This window comes from Callionymus lyra, chromosome 19 (assembly GCF_982586985.1).
Source record: "Callionymus lyra chromosome 19, fCalLyr1.hap1.1, whole genome shotgun sequence".
Lineage (NCBI taxonomy): Eukaryota > Metazoa > Chordata > Actinopteri > Syngnathiformes > Callionymidae > Callionymus > Callionymus lyra.
The window spans coordinates 6902969-6920379 of record NC_141836.1 but is presented as its reverse complement, the minus strand read 5'-3'; the positions used below and the strand labels follow the sequence as shown (position 1 = coordinate 6920379).

Below are 17411 nucleotides of genomic sequence, written 5' to 3'. Positions count from 1 at the left end.
CACCCTCTCCTCCGTCCTCGCTGCTCGATGATAAAACTTGACGCTTCTTCCAAAACACTTGTGGACTTCTGGACTCGTGGATCCGGAGATTTAATGTCACGTCGCGAGCGAGTCCCGGCGAGATGGATCTGCGACACCGAGTCCGTCTGGACCGACTCCTGGTTCTGGCTGCGGCGCTTCTGTTGTCACCTGCGTTCATGTGAGTGATGTTGTGTGTGTGTGTGTGTGTGTGTGTGTCCATAACCTCGTGTTTGTGTGTTTCACGTCCGTGTTGTTGTTGTGTACACACCTGAACACACACACCATCATTTGTCTATACTTTGTGTGTCTCAGCAGATTTAAGTTGTGTTGATTTACAGTGAAACATTATGGAACCATAGAACCATGATTGATGGATGAATGAATGAATGAAACATGGATGGATGCGAAGGAAAAGGGATGATGTGATAAAAGATGAAAGGATGAATGGGAAGAACAGAGGATGAGAGCTTTAATTAAAGTTGATTAACACGTGAGTGGATGACATAGATGGACACATCTGTTGATGGATAAATATGTGATGGATGAACAGATGGATGAATGGATGGATAGATGAATAGGTAAATGGATAAACAGGTAAATGGATGAACAGGTGGATGGATGAGCAGGAGGATGTATTAAAAGGTAGATGGATTGACACATAGTTGGATGAACAAAGGTTTATAAAGACATAGGTAGATGAACAGATGGATGGAATAACAGGTAGATGGATGAACAGGTGGATGAATGAACAGGTCGACGAGTGGACAGACAAATGGATGAACAGGTGGATGGATGAAAACAGAGATGGATAAACAGGTGGATGGATGAACAGGTGGTTGGATGAAAACAGAGATGGATAAACAGGTGGATGGATGAACTGATGGGTGGATGAACAGGTGGTTGGATGAAATGGTAGATGGATGGACAGATAAATGGATGAAGAGATGGTTGGATGAACAGGTAGATGATTAACAGGTGGATAATGGATGGACATGCAAATGGATGAACAGATCGATGAATGAAAAGATGGATGAAAAGGTTGATAGATGATGAGGTGGATGGATGGATGAATAGGTTTTGATGGATGAAGAGGTGGATGGATGGATGAACAGGTGGTTGGATGAAAAGTGAAATGGATGGACAGACAAATGAAAGAATGGATGGCTGGATAAAGAAGTGGATGGATGAAAAGATGGATGGATGGACAGACAAATGGATGAAGGGATAGTTGGATGAGGAGGTGGATGAATGGATGTACATGTTGATGGATGAAGATATGGATGGATGGATGAACAGGTGGTTGGATTAACAGGTAAATGGATGGACCGACAAATGAATGGATGGTTGGCTAAAGAGGTGGTTGGATGAAAAGGTGGATGGATGGACAGACAAATGGATGAAGGAATAGTTGGATGAAGAGATGGATGGGTGGATGAACAGGTTAATGGATGAAGAGATGGATGGATGGATAAATAGATTGATGGAGGGATGGACAGACAAATGGATGAAGGGATGGTTGGCTAAAGAGGTGGTTGGATGGACAGACAAATGGATGAAGGAATAGTTGGATGAAGAGATGGATGGGTAGATGAACAGGTTAATGGATGAAGAGATGGCTGGATGGATTAATAGATGTATGGATGGATGGACAAGTAAATGGATGGACAGACAAATGGATGAAGGGATGGTTGGATGAACAGGTGAATGGATGAACATTTGGATAGATGAACAGGTTGATGGATGTAGAGATGGATGGATGGATGAACAGGTAAATGGATGGATGAAAAGATGGATGAGTAACTTGCTCCTCCCCCTCCCAGGGTGCAGTGCAACGACATCCTGAGCCTGAAAGCCTCCAGAGATCCGGTCTTGACTCCCAACTCCGTGTGCTTGAGGCTCCCGGGCCTGAGCAAGCGTCAGCTGAGGATGTGTGTGAGGAGTCCGGACGCCACGGCCTCGGCCCTGCAGGGGATCCAGGTGGCCCTGCACGAGTGCCAGAACCAGCTGCGGGACCAGCGCTGGAACTGCTCCTCGCTGGAGAACCTGAGCAAGCTGCCCCCCCACAGCAGCAGCATCCTCAACAGAGGTGAGGTCTTGATGGTCCGTCAGCGAGCCTTGGTCAGTCTGTGGTCTTCAGCTCTTCTTCTGGGCCCCAGGTTTTCGTGAGAGCGCCTTCTCCGTGGCCCTGCTGGCGGCGGGCGTGGCCCACTCTGTGGCCTCGGCCTGCAGCCTGGGAAAGCTGCGAGGGTGCGGCTGCGAGGCCAAGCGTCGCCACGACGACGACGACAAGATCCGGGCGAAGCTGGCGCTGCTGCAGCTGCAGACCCTGCGCAAGGGCGGGGTCGGCGTGACCCGCTCGCTGCCGCCGGAGGTGCGCGGTTACCGCGGCGACAAGGCCTCACCTGGCGAGCGGGCGCAGGAGACGTGGCAGTGGTCCGGCTGCAGCCACGACGTGCGCTTCGGGGAACGATTCTCCAGAGACTGGCTGGACTCACGACGCTCGTCCAGAGACATCCACGCGCGCATGAGGTTCCACAACAACCGCGTCGGTCGACAGGTGAGTCGGTACCTTTGAGAACGTCATTCCCTGAAGTCTTAGAAGGACGAAACTGAAGAAAGAAATCCACAAAATGTTGCAACAAATGTTACAAAAAATATTACAAAAAATATTACAAAAAATGTTACAAAAAATATTACAAAAAATGTTTCAGAAATGTTACAAAAAATTATACAAAAAATGTTACAAAAGTGTTAGAGATGTTACAGAAAAATGTTTCAGAAAAATGTTACAAAAAATGTTACAAAAAATGTTACAAAAATGTTACAAAAAATGTTACAGAAAAAAGTCACACAAATGTTACAAAAATGTTACAAAAAAATGTAACAGAAATGTTACAAAAAATGTCACAAAAATGTTACAAAAAATGTCACAAAAATGTTACAAAAAAGTTACAAAAAATGTTACAAAATATGTTACAAAATATGTTACAAAAATGTTACAAAAATGTTACAAAAAATGTTACAAAAATGTTACAAAAATGTTACAGAAAAATGTTACAGAAAAATGTTTCAGAAAAATGTTACAAAAAATGTTACAAAAATGTTACAAAAAATGTTACAAAAAATTATACAAAAATGTTACAAAAATGTTACAAAAAATGTTACAAAAATGTTACAAAAATGTTACAAAAAATGTTACAAAAATGTTAGAGAAAAACGTTTCAGAAAAATGTTACAAAAAAATGTTACAAATAAATTTTACAGAAAAATGTTACAAAAAAGTTACAAAAAAGTTACAAAAACGTTACAGAAAATGTTACAAAAAATGTTACAAAAAAGTTTTAAAAATGTTACAGAGATGTTATAGAAAATGTTACAAAAATGTTACAAAAAATGTCACAAAATGTTACAAAAAATGTTATTAAAACGTTACAGAAAATGTTACAAAAAATGTTACAAAAAATGTTACAAAAAATGTTACAAAAAATGTTACAAAAATGTCACAAAAATGTTACAAAAAAGTTACAAAAATGTTACAGAGATGTTATAGAAAATGTTACAAAAATGTTACAAAAAATGTCACAAAAATGTTGCAAAAATGTTACAAAAAATGTTATAAAAACGTTACAGAAAATGTTACAAAAAAATGTTACAAAAAATGTTACAAAAATGTCACAAAAATGTTACAAAATATGTTATAGAAAAATGTCATAAAAACTTTTACAGAAAAATGTTACAAAAATTTTACAAAGATGTTACAAAGAATGTTACTGAAAAATATCGAATATGAGAGTCTCAAGTAAAAAGCCTTTTTTTCCAGTCAAAATAGTAGTAAAAAAAATCCCCATAAGGAAGAAAAGGGCAAGAAACCGGTACAGGTAAATGGATGGACAGACAAAAGACAGAAATGTTCGTCTTTAAAAATATAAATAAATGATGTAAAATTCAAAGTCCCGGCGGAACATGTGATCACAAAGAAATGTTTCTGAAATTCCAGAAATGTGATTTTCTAAATACAAAATCCAGAAAAACACTATTTTTTTTACTTCAATTAAATATTATGAGGAAAAAGCAGCAAAACCAAATTGTTGCAAATACTTGTAAATGTAACCATCATTCAGAAAATTTAGCTCTCAAAAAAGTTTAAAAAATGCTACAAATGCAAAGTCCACGTCCATGTGTCGTTGACATGACGACGCTTCTCTCCACAGGTGGTCCTGGACAACACCAGGAGGAAGTGTAAATGCCACGGAGCGTCGGGAAGCTGCCAGTTCAAAACCTGCTGGCACGTGTCTCCGGAGTTCCGGCTGGTGGGCTCGCTGCTGAAGCAGAAGTTCCGGTCGGCCATCTTCGTGGACTCTCAGAACAAGAACAGCGGCGCCTTCGACCGCCTGGGCGGCTTCAGCAGGGGGCGCCGGCGAGGCAGCATGGCGCGGGAGCTGGTGTTCTTCGAGAAGAGCCCGGACTACTGCGAGGAGTCGGCCGAGGCCCCGGGGACGCGAGGACGCATCTGCAACAAGAGCAGCAGCAGCACGGACGGCTGCGGGTCGCTGTGCTGCGGCCGCGGACACAACATCCTCAAGCACACGCGCAGCGAGCGCTGCGGCTGCAGGTTCCACTGGTGCTGCTACGTGCTGTGCGACGAGTGCCGGGTCACCGAGTGGGTCAACGTGTGCAAGTAGACCCCGGACTTCCCGTCGACACTCCTCATCTGGGATGGATTTTCTCCGCCGTCTCAGACGAGGAGATGCTGGAGTGACTCATGGAGTGTTTAGACGCGGCGCCGTCAGCCGTGAACACAACACAACCAACACCAACAAACATGCTGACTCATCATGTTTCCTCCTTTTGTACATGTGTGAATATGAACTCATTAATATTGGACTGAAGTGACTGCTGGTCGACCCACAACACACACTCACACACACACTCTCCACACAATGTAGGGGCCGGACCTCTCACAGACTAAACAACACACTTACACAACCACACCTACACACACACACACACACAAGTATGCATGCACACACAAACACACCCTTATACACAAATTAACAAACACTCACAAACCTTCACACATTTACCAACAAAAGTGAAACTAACACAGACTTACAGACACACAAATACACACATTCACACAACCACACATACACATTCACACACATGCACACAACCACACATTCACATTCACACACATGCACACAACCACACATGCACATTCACACACATGCACACAACCACACATACATTTTTAAACACATGCACACAACCACACATACACATTCACACACATGCACACAACCACACATACATTTTTAAACACATGCACACAACCACACATACACGTTCACACACATGCACACAATCACACATACACATTCACACACATGCACACAACCACACATTCACACACATGCACACAACCACACATAACGGACAAACATGCAAAACAGTCCTACACACTCTCAAACACTTGCAGATACACAAACATGCTTACTCATACTTGCACACACTTCTACACACCCACATGCATGCATGCTCTCACAAGCACACACTCTTATACACAAATTAACAAATACACTCAAGGAAACTTGCAAATTCACAAACATACATGCACACACTTACACACAAACTAAGGTACACTAATACATGCTCACATTCCAACACACACATGCAAAAACACAAGTTCACACAAACACACAATCACATACATAATCACAAACATGCAGAAACAGTCGCACACACCGTCTTACACTCACTCACACAATTGCACACACCTGCACATACACAAACATGCTCACTTGCAGTTTGTGTACACCCAGACATGCTTCCATGCACACACAAACACACACACAAACACACTGAAATGCACATTTATAAACAGCAATACAACTAAAACCCCACACTTCTAAACACACACTAACACACACTCATACACACACACACTCGTGCACTCTCTCTCACACATCATCACGATCAAGAGCGAATACTGAAAACCTCCAGGTTGACCTCTACGTGACCTCTCCCGTCGACCGCCGACACCTGGACATTCCCAGATACTTGGGATGATCCGACTGTCTCCGCGACCCGTCTGCAGGCAGAACTTCGCTCCGTGATCGGATCTAACGCCAATTAAGTGTTGTTTGTCTGGTCTTAGGCGAGGATCTGGGCCCTCGCTGGAATGGTGGCGCCGGCGGCCCGACTGTCTGTTTGACATTTAGATCCGACTGTGGAATGATAAGGTTCTGGAGCTTCTGGTTTGCATTTCTGCACGGGTCCGGCCCAGAGGAGGGAATTTCCTGCCGCCGTCTCCTCCATGTGTGAGTCTCTGGTGCCGCCGGTTCTGGTCGGTTCAGGGCAGTGGGTCGTCAGGACTTGAAATAAATTACTTTACATTTTTTTATTTTCTCTTATTTTGTCAGAATCTGTCGACATACGTATCACGATAAATATCACGATATGTATCACGATACATGTCAGGATACAGCGACAGTCGTACAATGTATCGTGATACTGTAGAAACAAGAATGTATTTGTAGTGTTGGCGAGTACTTCTTGTACTTAATTTGTTCTGAAATCAAAATATGTCCAAACATCAGCTTTAAAAGCTTCTGGAGTCGACTGTATCCTCTCGTCCTCAGTCATCACCTGGATCTTACGGGATTTTATTTTTTCATTTAGGACGTAATGAATGCTGCCATCTAGTGGCGGGAAGTTATTTTACAAAACAAAAATGAAAGAACTCGGTTTATTTGTAAGTTTAAAAAAAACAACTCTGTTTATATTATTTACTATTGTGTTTTATATACACTTTATTGAAATATAAACTACCAAAAATTATACAAAATAAGGCCAAACATAAATAATTTAAAGTGTATTTTTCAAACAATTAGTGAGTAACGAAAATAGTATCATGTGAGTAAATGGCTGTATTTAAGTGTATCAATATACTTCCTTCCGCCCGTTTTAAAAACTGATACATCGGCCATTTTGACTCTCCACTGACATTAGACTGACAATTTTTTTTTTTATACAAAAGGCGATAGTACGTTTGAATAATGTTCAACTGTATTTATATATTTTCCCCAGCCTCTTGTGTAGAGGTTCTTTTATATACATCTGCCATTTTGACACACCACTGACATTAGACCCCGTCCAGCATATTGACCTGTTTTTGAGAGACGACAGGTAGTCATGTGGGTCGAATATTTGCATGTTAATAGTAAATTAAAATTTAAAATATATATATTTTATACACAATTTATTGACAAAAAAACTACTATTATATTTGAAGGCCTTGTTGACTATCGACAGAATATCGTAAATAAAATAAAGTATGTCAGTCGTGAAGAAGGTCCGGCTCAGGTGGAGCTCCAGTGCTTCAGGGACACGAGTCCGTCCACGGCTGAGTCTTGCACTGACCCGAGACCGGTGGACTAATAAGAAGCAGAGCTGAAATGACAGAGCAGGGAGGAAGTCCGGAGATAAAAGTCAGCCTCTCGCAGCGACACCATGATTATATGTACGGAGTTTAGCTGGATCCAGAGCTCAGCGCTGAGATCCAGGTCCAGATGCGGAGCGGGGGACGGACCGGGTCGTGAATAAAGTCTGAGTAAAGAGAAGCCTCCAGACATCTGGAGTCTCCTCCATGTTTGATGTGGCTGGTGAGGAGCAGCAGAGAAAACATCTCCACTTCAAACAGCCTCATTAGTTTCTGCACCGGACCGGTGCCGCTGGCACACACTTCAGACGCCGCTGCCTCCGAGCCCACCTCCGGTGCCGCCCGCCCGTGCCCGCTGGAACCCCCCCGCGGCCCGAGGACCCCCCCGAACATCCGCTCCACCCCGTAATCTGCTGCCGCTGACATCTGCTCACACACTGATCAACACCTCCAGAACTCAGTGGGTCACACTCGGGCGGGACTTGATCACCACGATTGTTCACTTGGTGGGTTGTTGGTTTGAATCCCAGTGGCCCTGGTGTGGCTCAACTACTGAGGAACACATGAGTTTAATGCTGTGAACCATCCATCAATCCATCCATCCATCCATCCATCCATCCATCCATCCATCCATCCATCCATCCATCCATCCATCCATCCATCCATCCATCCATCCATCCATCCATCCATCCATCCATCCATCCATCCATCATCCATCCATCCATCCATCCATCCATCCATCCATCCATCCATCCATCCATCCATCCATCCATCCATCCATCCATCCATCCATCCATCATCCATCCCTCCATCCATCCATCCATCCATCCATCCATCCATCCATCCATCCCTCCCTCCCCCCATTCATCCATCCATCCATCCATCATCTGTCTATCATCCATCCATTTATCCATCCATCCTTCCCTCCCTCCCTCCCTCCCTCCATCCCTCCCACCCTCCCTCCCTCCCTCATCTGTCCATCATCCATCCATCATATGTCCATCATCCATCCATCCATCATCCATCCATCCACCCATCCATCCATCCATCCATCCATCCATCATCAATTGTCCATCATTCCATCCATCCATCCATTCATCCTTCTTCTTCCATCATCCATCCATTGACCCTTCCTTCATCTTCCATGCATCATTCATCCTTCATCTTTAATCCATCATCTGTCATACATCCTTTATATTTCATCACCCATCCATTTTACATCTTTCTGCTTCCATCCATCCATCATCTGTCATCCATCCTTCATCCTCAATCATCCATCCATTCATCAACCATCAATAATCATACAACTGTCCGGCCATCCATCAATCCATCCTTCATCTTCCATCCATCATCCACCTGTCAGCAATTCTTCATCTTCCATCAATCATCCATCCATCATCTGACATCCAACTTTCATCCATCCTTCATTTTCAATCCAATTATCCATCATCAGTCATCCATCCTTCATCTTCAATCCACCATCTGTCCATCCATTGTTCATCTTACATATATCCTCCATCTTCCATCCAACATCTTCCAAAAAGTAATCTTTCATCCATCCATCCATTCATCCATCATCATCTATCCATCCTTTATCTGTCACCTATCCGTCCATCATCCATTCATCCATAATAATCAGTCCATTTTCCTTCCCATATCTTCCATCCATCAGTCATTAAACAGAAGGAAAAGTTCACTTCCTCACTTCCTCCTTCATTCCTACTAGTGTGTAAACAGTTGTCGTCACAGCATCATGTTACTGTCGTCACTGACTTATTCATCGAGACTGTTGTTCAGGAGTGAATAATTCAAGGCTGCAGACGCTACACATCCTCTACATTCACGCCACTGTCCACTGCTGAAAACTTTTAATTTGTATTTCGGGCTCAACGACTTTATTCCTCAAGCTGCGACGTAAACACATATTTAAAATGTCTGAAGTCATTTTTCTCAAGTCTTGATGAAGTCTGTGATGAAACAGGTTACTGAGGTTGAAACAGGTGAAAAGCTGCCAGACCTGCTGTAGCTGCTTCACTTCTCGCGAGAACTACTTGTTTTGTCCGTGCGTCCAAGAGTTCTCGCGAGACTCCGGCCCGGCGCTCCTGGATCCAGCTGGACGTCTGTCTGCCGCTGAGGGTGAGTGAGGAGACGAACAAACCAAACAAACGCTTGTCACGCTCGAATGTCGCGCCTTTCAACATAAACGTAACCGTGACTGTCGCTGGAAGACATTTGAAGCGTGTCGACGAGAAACACGCCGTTATTCGAGAGACTCAGGCCGAGCTGAGGCTCATCGTGACTGAAGATGAAGATGGAAATGTTCAGTTTTTATATCAGAAACTAACGAAATACGATGTTTTTATTTTAAATAAGAACATTATTACGTGTATAGTTCCGTGTCTATGACTCTCCTCATGACACCTGCATCTTCTCTGCTGCTGTCATGAGCTGGAGGATGCTAAGCTAAAGGCTAAAGTCAGAAATGAATGAATGAATTTTATAAAACATCTAGTTTTTCTCTTTTATATCTGAGGGATTCGTTTAAATTGAGTCAAGAGTCAAACATTAAATGTCGTGGTGGTGAAGACGAGACATTCCCAGGCCAGAGTGTGGCCTTGAGGACGATTAAAAAAAACAAAAAAAAAACATACTTGTCTGATTTGGACTCTTTATTTTTGGAGGGTGAAGCAAGAATGAGGAAGTAAATATCCATCCGTCAGCTCTGCCACGAATAGTTCGACTTGCACAATCATCAGGGAAGTCAGATGTCAGTATAGATCTGGAGATTAAACCACTTAAAACATTCACTTTTGAAGCACAAACGTTGGTATTTTGAAGAAACCGTGTCTCACATGTAAGTAAGTAAGTAAGTAATTTGTATTTATTTAGCGCTTTCCCAGACCAGGGTCACAAAGTGCTTAAAAAATCAAAACAATACTCAATGAAATAAATAGTTAAAAAATCAAGATAACAATGAGAACAACACAGGAGTTACAGAAAATCAAGGAAAAGCCTGAACAAATAAAAATGATGTAGAAAGAAAACACGTTGTCAAAGTAGAAAAACACCATTTGCTGCACTTGTCAATAAAAATGTCTCTATAATTGTGTGTTTAAAAAGTAAAACAATACAGTTTTCTGTAACTAATAGTGTTGTTTATTGTTAAGAATCTGGCGATAGGATACAAGGGCACAGATACAATTAATATTGCAATACTACAGATTTGCATTGAGTATTGCCTGAGTACTTGACTCTGGTACTTAATTTGTTTTGAAACAAAAATATCTCTGGATTTCGTTATATATATATATCATATAGCTGCAGGGGACATAAGGACTTCTGACATCTAGTGGCCAGAAGTTTAATTGCAACACAAAAATGAACAAATGATGTTAATTGTAAATATTTTATTTTATATACACTATATTGTTAAAGCATAAAAATATTATCTGAAAAAACAAATGTTGCAGTGATATTGCATATCATTGCAATATTGTGAAATAAATATTGCGATATAAAGTGTTTTCTCACACTCCTAGTACCTACAAAGCTTTGTTTAAAACTACATTAATAAGAGAAAATGCCACGTAAACTCAGTTTAAATCAGTAATTATGGCTGTTGACTGTTCTACTGACACCTGAGTGGATGTCGTAGATGCAGGAACATCGTGGACTTTAAAAAAGTTCTGTGTCATGATGTGATCATGCTGAAGCTATAAAAAGTCCTCCTCAGTGGTCCTTCAGTCACCAGGCGAGCCGCCGCTCTCTTCCTGTCCAGGCCACGTCAGCACACGCTCCCACCAAACCAGGAAGATTTAATCCCTACACCTGGTCCCGGGTCAGTTTCTGTGGTCGGCTTCTGAAACCCCATCGACCAGAGAGGATCAGATGTTCCACCCGACTCGGATGTTTCTTCTCAGTTCAAAGGGAAACTTTTGGGTTTTTCTTTGAGAAGCTTCTGGAATGTGATGTTGTCGAGTGAAACACCTGCAGCTTGGATGTTTGTTCCAAATGTGTTTTCAAAATGAAAGACCAGCCTTGACTGCCTCACTTCATCACGATGTGACAAGTATATTTTGATTTAACTTTTGTGACTGATGGTCGTCTTTGGCTTCCTGGCTCTTCTCCTCCGTCTGCAGCCGTACGAGTCATCATGGGCAACATCTTCAGCAACCTGCTCAAGAGCCTGATCGGCAAGAAGGAGATGCGGATCCTGATGGTGGGACTGGATGCTGCCGGGAAGACCACCATCCTCTACAAGCTGAAGCTGGGCGAGATCGTCACCACCATCCCCACCATCGGTGAGATGGCTGCTCAGTTGCAGAATGACTTCCTGTAGGTCGATCTGCTGGGGGGCAGGTCTAATGTCAGTGGAGAGTCAAGATGACAGATGTATTAGTTTGTAAAATAACCTCTACGCTATTACTACAGTGTATTTACCAGCATCTGGTGATACGATACATACTAAGATACTTCGGCGATACGGTACAATATATTTTTACAGTAGCAATAATTATATATTTGTAGTATTGTAGTATTGTAATTTTCAGAACACATGACTCTTTACGAAGTCGTAACTGCTTTTGTTTGTTTTGAAACCAAACAAATGTTCAAACATCAGCTTTAAAAGTAGCTGGAGTCGACTGTATCCTCTCGTCCTCAGCCATCACCGAGAATTTTGCTTAATGACCGCTGCTATCTAGCAGCAAAAAGTTCAATTGCGACACAAAAATGAACAAACGCAGTGAATATTTGCATGTACATTTTAAAATCGAATTTATTTATTTAACACACACTTTATTATATTATTATAGTATTCATAAAATAAATATGATACAAATAAAATATAATTTGGAACACAAAAATAATAATAATAAATATTGAAATATTGAAATATATATATATATATATGTATATATATATATATATATATTTTTTAACCGTAACAGTGCTTGGAATAATCAATGCTGTGTTTTGTTTTATTCTCACTCCCTCCTCTACACTGACTATAAAGTGGTGTTATGTGTCGTGAGAAAAGTACGTGAACATTGTCTTCTTCCTCTCAGGCTTCAACGTGGAAACGGTCGAGTACAAGAACATCAGCTTCACCGTGTGGGACGTGGGCGGCCAGGACAAGATCCGGCCACTGTGGCGGCACTACTTCCAGAACACCCAAGGTCAGGTTCCAGTGCTCACTGTGCATGGGCTCCTCTAAATCTGAGACCATGGTGCTCGGTGGGAGAAAGGTGGATAGTGTGTGTGACAACCCTCTCCTCCTGCAGGTCTCATCTTCGTGGTGGACAGCAACGACCGGGAGCGAGTGAACGAAGCCCGGGAGGAGCTGATGAGGATGCTGTCCGAGGACGAGCTGCGAGACGCCGTCCTGCTGGTCTTCGCCAACAAACAGGTTCGTCCAATTAACATGCAAATATTTTGTCATTTTTGTCTTGCAATTAATCTTCCAGTGGCCAGGTGTTAGCATTTATTACGTCCTCTGAAGCTAAAAGAACAATGACATTCCAAGAGATCCTGGCAATGACTGAGGACGAGAGGATACAGTGACTCCAGCAGCTTTTAAAGCTGATGTTTTAACATATGTTGGTTTGAAATGAAAACAAATGAAAGCAGTTACGACTTCGTCAAGAGTCATGTGGTCTGTAAATACTAAAACACCAGAGTCAAGTACTCGACAATACTACACATATATACTGTTACTACACTATCACAACACCAGAGTCAGATACTCGACAATACTACAAATATATACTGTTACTACACTATCACAACACCAGAGTCAGATACTTGACAATACTACAAATATATCCTTGTTACTACAGTATCAGAATATACTTTATTGTTGACCCTGTATCCAACACTATATCAAATATACGTATCGCCACATTCTTGCCAAGAGATCTAGAGAGCTATGACTGAGGGCGAGAACATACAGTGGACTGAGGACGAGAGGATACAGTAGAATCCAGTATCTTTTAAAGTTGATGTTTGGACATATTTTGGTTTCAAAACAAATGTAAGCAGTTACGACTTCGCCAAGAGTCATGTGGTCTGTAAATACTGCAACACCAGAGTCAAGTACTCGAAAATACTACAATATATATTTGTTACTGCAGTATCACAATATGTTGTAATTGGTTTGAAAACAAATGAAAGCAGTAACGACTTCGTCAAAAGTCATGTGGTCTGTAAATTCTGCAACACCAGAGTAAAGTACTCGACAATACTACAACTATATACTTGTGACAACGGTATCACAATATGTTGTCCCTGTATTGTGATCGTATTGTCAGATTCTTGCTAATACACACTCACAAGGACATGTATAGTAGTTTGATTTTTTACTGTGGTGAGTTCACTGTCCTCCCTTCCCTCCGTCCAGGACCTTCCCAACGCCATGAGCGCCGCCGAGATCACGGACAAGTTGGGTCTTCACTCGCTCCGTCAACGCAACTGGTACATCCAGGCCACGTGCGCCACCAGCGGCGACGGCCTGTACGAGGGTCTGGACTGGCTGGCCACCCAGCTGAAGAACAAGAAGTGAAAGACTGTCCGTGGTGAAGGGGAAACTTAGGGTTACTTGGAGGGGCCTCGGTTCTGCTTTCAGCAGATCCTCCTCCTCTTTTCTGTGGAGAGCCGGTGCCGAGAGGACGAGCGAGTGACTCTTTTGAACATGTTTAATGCGTTTTAATCATCCAGATCCAAACACGCAAGTCATGTGGAGAAATATTGATTTATTTGTTCAAGTGTTGCTTCAACCGCGTTTATCTCGTGTGATTTTATCTTGAACTCGTGTCAGTTTCGTTTTGATTTGTCAGTTTTCAACCCTTCATTCTTCAGGTTTGTGTTTTTTTTTTCAGATTCTAGAGAAGGTTGAAGAGGCTTTTATTTAGGTTCTTGTAAATACAATAGAGCCCCACAATATTCTATTCTAACACACTTGTATCATAGCAGTGGTGTGTGTGTGAAGACACATCAATGCAGTGTGTGTGTCTGTGCGTGCACGCTTTCTCATTGACCGCATGAGAAATGACGTATACTCTCGCTTATTAAAGATCTCCGACCCGACGAGGCCATGTTGTATTCTCGGGCGTATTCTGGGCGCTGATGGGTCAGTTCGTTGTGGTTCTGCTGACCAAGCGTTTCGGGTCCGGTGTGCTTGCTCAAGAGCTGTTGACGTCGTGGTACAAATCGTTTGTATTATTTATGAGATCATTGTTGCTGCTGGTTACGCTCAAAACGCCTGCTGATTATATGCAAAAATGCTTGTTTTCAAAAAGCAAAAGTAGCTTTTTGTGTCGTGTTTTTTGTGAACGTTGTTTTTTTTTGTGTCGCCTTACCTCGCAGTGTGATCGAGGCGCGTCAGATGGAGATGATGAAGCTACGTCTGACAGTGAACGCATCATCAGGCCGCGACTCCTATAAAGGCAGATATTGTCTTAAAAGCTGAAACTAACATCACTAAATATCTGTCGGTGTGCGATCGTTCTTACTTGACTCAGCTAAACCCGTCAGGATAATGATCATAAATGATTTAAAATCATATTTTAATGATTTAAACAACCTTTTATCTCTTCTGTGATGACATTTTTAAAATCTTCTCTGTTGTTTTCTTTTGACGTTTAACAATTGACGACATCACGATCTCGACTGTTGAGTTTTTCCTCATTATTTATTGAGTTGATTCTGACTTTTGTGAAAGTTTAACGTCACGACCCGGGGCCACCAACACATGCAGGATTCAATGTGACTCAATTATTCTTGATGGATCAATAAAAAAGTCTTAAAAAGTCACAGCTGCGTCACACAAAAATGTCTCATTAAATGCGTGGACGGTGGCGGGAAAAAGCCGGGGTCACGAAGGGTCACGGAGACATAAATCTCCGTCTTGTCATGGAGACCCTCGCTGGTGGTTCCCCCTGCAAAACCAGCTCCTGGTCCAGGCCTCGGCCAATCACAGGAGGCCCCTGCTCGCCACCGCTGTGTCTCCAGGGGTGCGGCAGCAGTATGTGGGTCATGCCCGTTTTGCGGGGCTCGGGCGGCGCTCCGGGCCCCCTGCTGGCCGGACACAATAGCGGCTCCCGGGTGGGTGCCATAGCTGAGATTCCCACCCGTATCCGGGACGCCTTCACCCGCGGCACAGACACGCTGGCAGCAGCGCCACAATCGATTCATCAATGGATGAAGGAACGAGGGCACGGAGGGCCACAGACGTCGCCCTCACAGCTGGACGCGCAGTGGACAGGACTGAGACGTGAGGTTATTTATCACGTGACAGATGTTGAACGAGATGTTCACTCGTTCATCGAGACTCCACCTGACGTCACATCCTAGGTCTTAATGACACCTGCACATCTCCACTCATCTACCTGAGTAGAAGACCCCCCCCCCCCCCCCCCCCCGTCATTTTTATTATTTTAAACAACAAAAAAAGATAAAATAAAAAACAAATTAAACAAAAAAAAATTGTCAATTTAATTGTATCATAACAAACTTATGCTAGGGTTTTGCTCAAAGTCCTGTATTTTCGTATGGTGACGTCACCTGTATCAGTATTCAGGTCAAAGTTAGTTAACATCAGGTTAAGGTGACGTCAGTCCTCTTTAAAAACAGACGTCTGTGATTTTTTTCCTTGATTTTCTGGAACTTCTATATTGTTCTCGGTGTTATCTTCACCTTCTAAGTATATATTTTATTGAGTATTGTTTTGATTGTTAAAGCGCTTTGTGACCCTGGCGCTCTTTAAATATAAATACTTATGTGTAGTTATAGTGTTGATTCATTTTCGTGCATGTCTTTGTAAAGTTGTCTTGTGTTTAAAGCGACTTTTATCAGAAGAGTGGCCATATTTAATTAGGTTAAACAAATGTATTATATAAATAATAATAAGTCACCAGACCGTAAATAATGTTGCGTTGGAATATACTTACTTTGTCGCCCTCTGCTGGAACACTTTGTATAACATTCAAATCAATCGCCGAGTTTATACTTTTATATATTTTTTCTACCACTTTTAAGGAAAATGTAAGAATTGCTGTGAACTTCTATAATACTTTTTATGTGATTAATTACCAATGTTAAATTATTTTTGATCGTTTAATTAATGTTAAAACGTGACGTTTCAATGGACACAATTTCCCAAAGGAGACCTCCTGAGGGATCAATAAAGTTTTACCTTACCTTACACGTGATCAATCATTGAAGTGTTGCTAATAATAATAATAAACATGTCGTGTTAAAATACCTGAAGAACTTTTTCCAAATGTTTCTGATTTAAACTTAAAGATGAACGAGAATGTGCTACAGTAAGTGTATCTGAAAGTAATATCTTCATCTTGTCGCTGAAGTTTCAGTCATGCTAGCGTGTTAGCGTCGTTAGCTGGATTAGCCAACACTATGCTAACATAAAAATAGACATTAATGAAGTAAGTCGTGTGTTTTAAGTTTATTAACTGATACCCATGACTTTGATTTACGATCATGGCTTTTGCGAAATGTCTTCTAACCGTTTTTGAAAGTGGAAAAAAAACAACTTGTTTCGACTAATTTGAGTCCAGTAAAGTCTTTCTGTCTATCCTTGTCCATTTGTCCTTTTATTTTTAATGTTGTTTTTTAATTTCTTCAGTTGAATATCTTCTGCCAAATAGTGCGGTTATACCTCCACACTGGTGCGGGAACATCTGCTGGTCCAGAGCTGAGAAAGATGGTCTGTCTGAGAAACATCTACTGGAAAGTAACACAAATATCCATCATTTATCTCCTTTTTATTCCTGTCCAAACATCTGTCCTCACAAAATCTGTCTCCAAAACTTTTCACATGTTCCTCTGGTTCGACTCTTTTCTTGTCCTGAACCTCTTCAATACGGATCTTCAGACTTTCTGTCCGAATCCCAGTGTTTAATTTAGATCTATGTCTGTTGCGCCCCCTACAGGT

The 17411-nt window shown here is 42.1% G+C and overlaps 2 protein-coding genes across 2 annotated transcripts; both read left to right on the top strand.

Annotated features, from left to right (window-relative positions):
* The first annotated feature begins 71 nt into the window (after nt 1-71).
* On the top strand, nt 72-4703 carry wnt10b (wingless-type MMTV integration site family, member 10b). The gene is made up of 4 exons (XM_087781005.1): nt 72-199; nt 1842-2107; nt 2178-2578; nt 4233-4703. Exons 1-4 carry the CDS (start codon nt 123-125, stop codon nt 4701-4703), a joined length of 1215 nt encoding a protein of 404 aa, XP_087637131.1. The 5' UTR covers nt 72-122.
* Nucleotides 4704-9560: 4857 nt separating this feature from the next.
* On the top strand, nt 9561-15271 carry arf3a (ARF GTPase 3a). The gene is made up of 5 exons (XM_087781015.1): nt 9561-9598; nt 11602-11763; nt 12529-12639; nt 12745-12869; nt 13860-15271. The coding sequence occupies exons 2-5, from the start codon at nt 11616-11618 to the stop codon at nt 14019-14021; spliced, it is 546 nt and encodes a 181-aa protein (XP_087637141.1). The 5' UTR covers nt 9561-9598; nt 11602-11615; the 3' UTR covers nt 14022-15271.
* The last annotated feature ends 2140 nt before the right edge of the window (nt 15272-17411 follow it).

Coding starts and splice junctions, on each gene's coding strand:
- arf3a (XM_087781015.1), top strand. CDS start 11,616: ATGGGCAACATCTTCAGCAACCTGCTCAAGAGCCTGATCGGCAAGAAG. Junction 12,640..12,744: donor CTACTTCCAGAACACCCAAG/GTCAGGTTCCAG, acceptor CTCCTCCTGCAG/GTCTCATCTTCGTGGTGGAC. Junction 12,870..13,859: donor TGGTCTTCGCCAACAAACAG/GTTCGTCCAATT, acceptor CCCTCCGTCCAG/GACCTTCCCAACGCCATGAG.
- wnt10b (XM_087781005.1), top strand. CDS start 123: ATGGATCTGCGACACCGAGTCCGTCTGGACCGACTCCTGGTTCTGGCT. Junction 200..1,841: donor CTGTTGTCACCTGCGTTCAT/GTGAGTGATGTT, acceptor TCCCCCTCCCAG/GGTGCAGTGCAACGACATCC. Junction 2,108..2,177: donor CAGCAGCATCCTCAACAGAG/GTGAGGTCTTGA, acceptor TCTGGGCCCCAG/GTTTTCGTGAGAGCGCCTTC.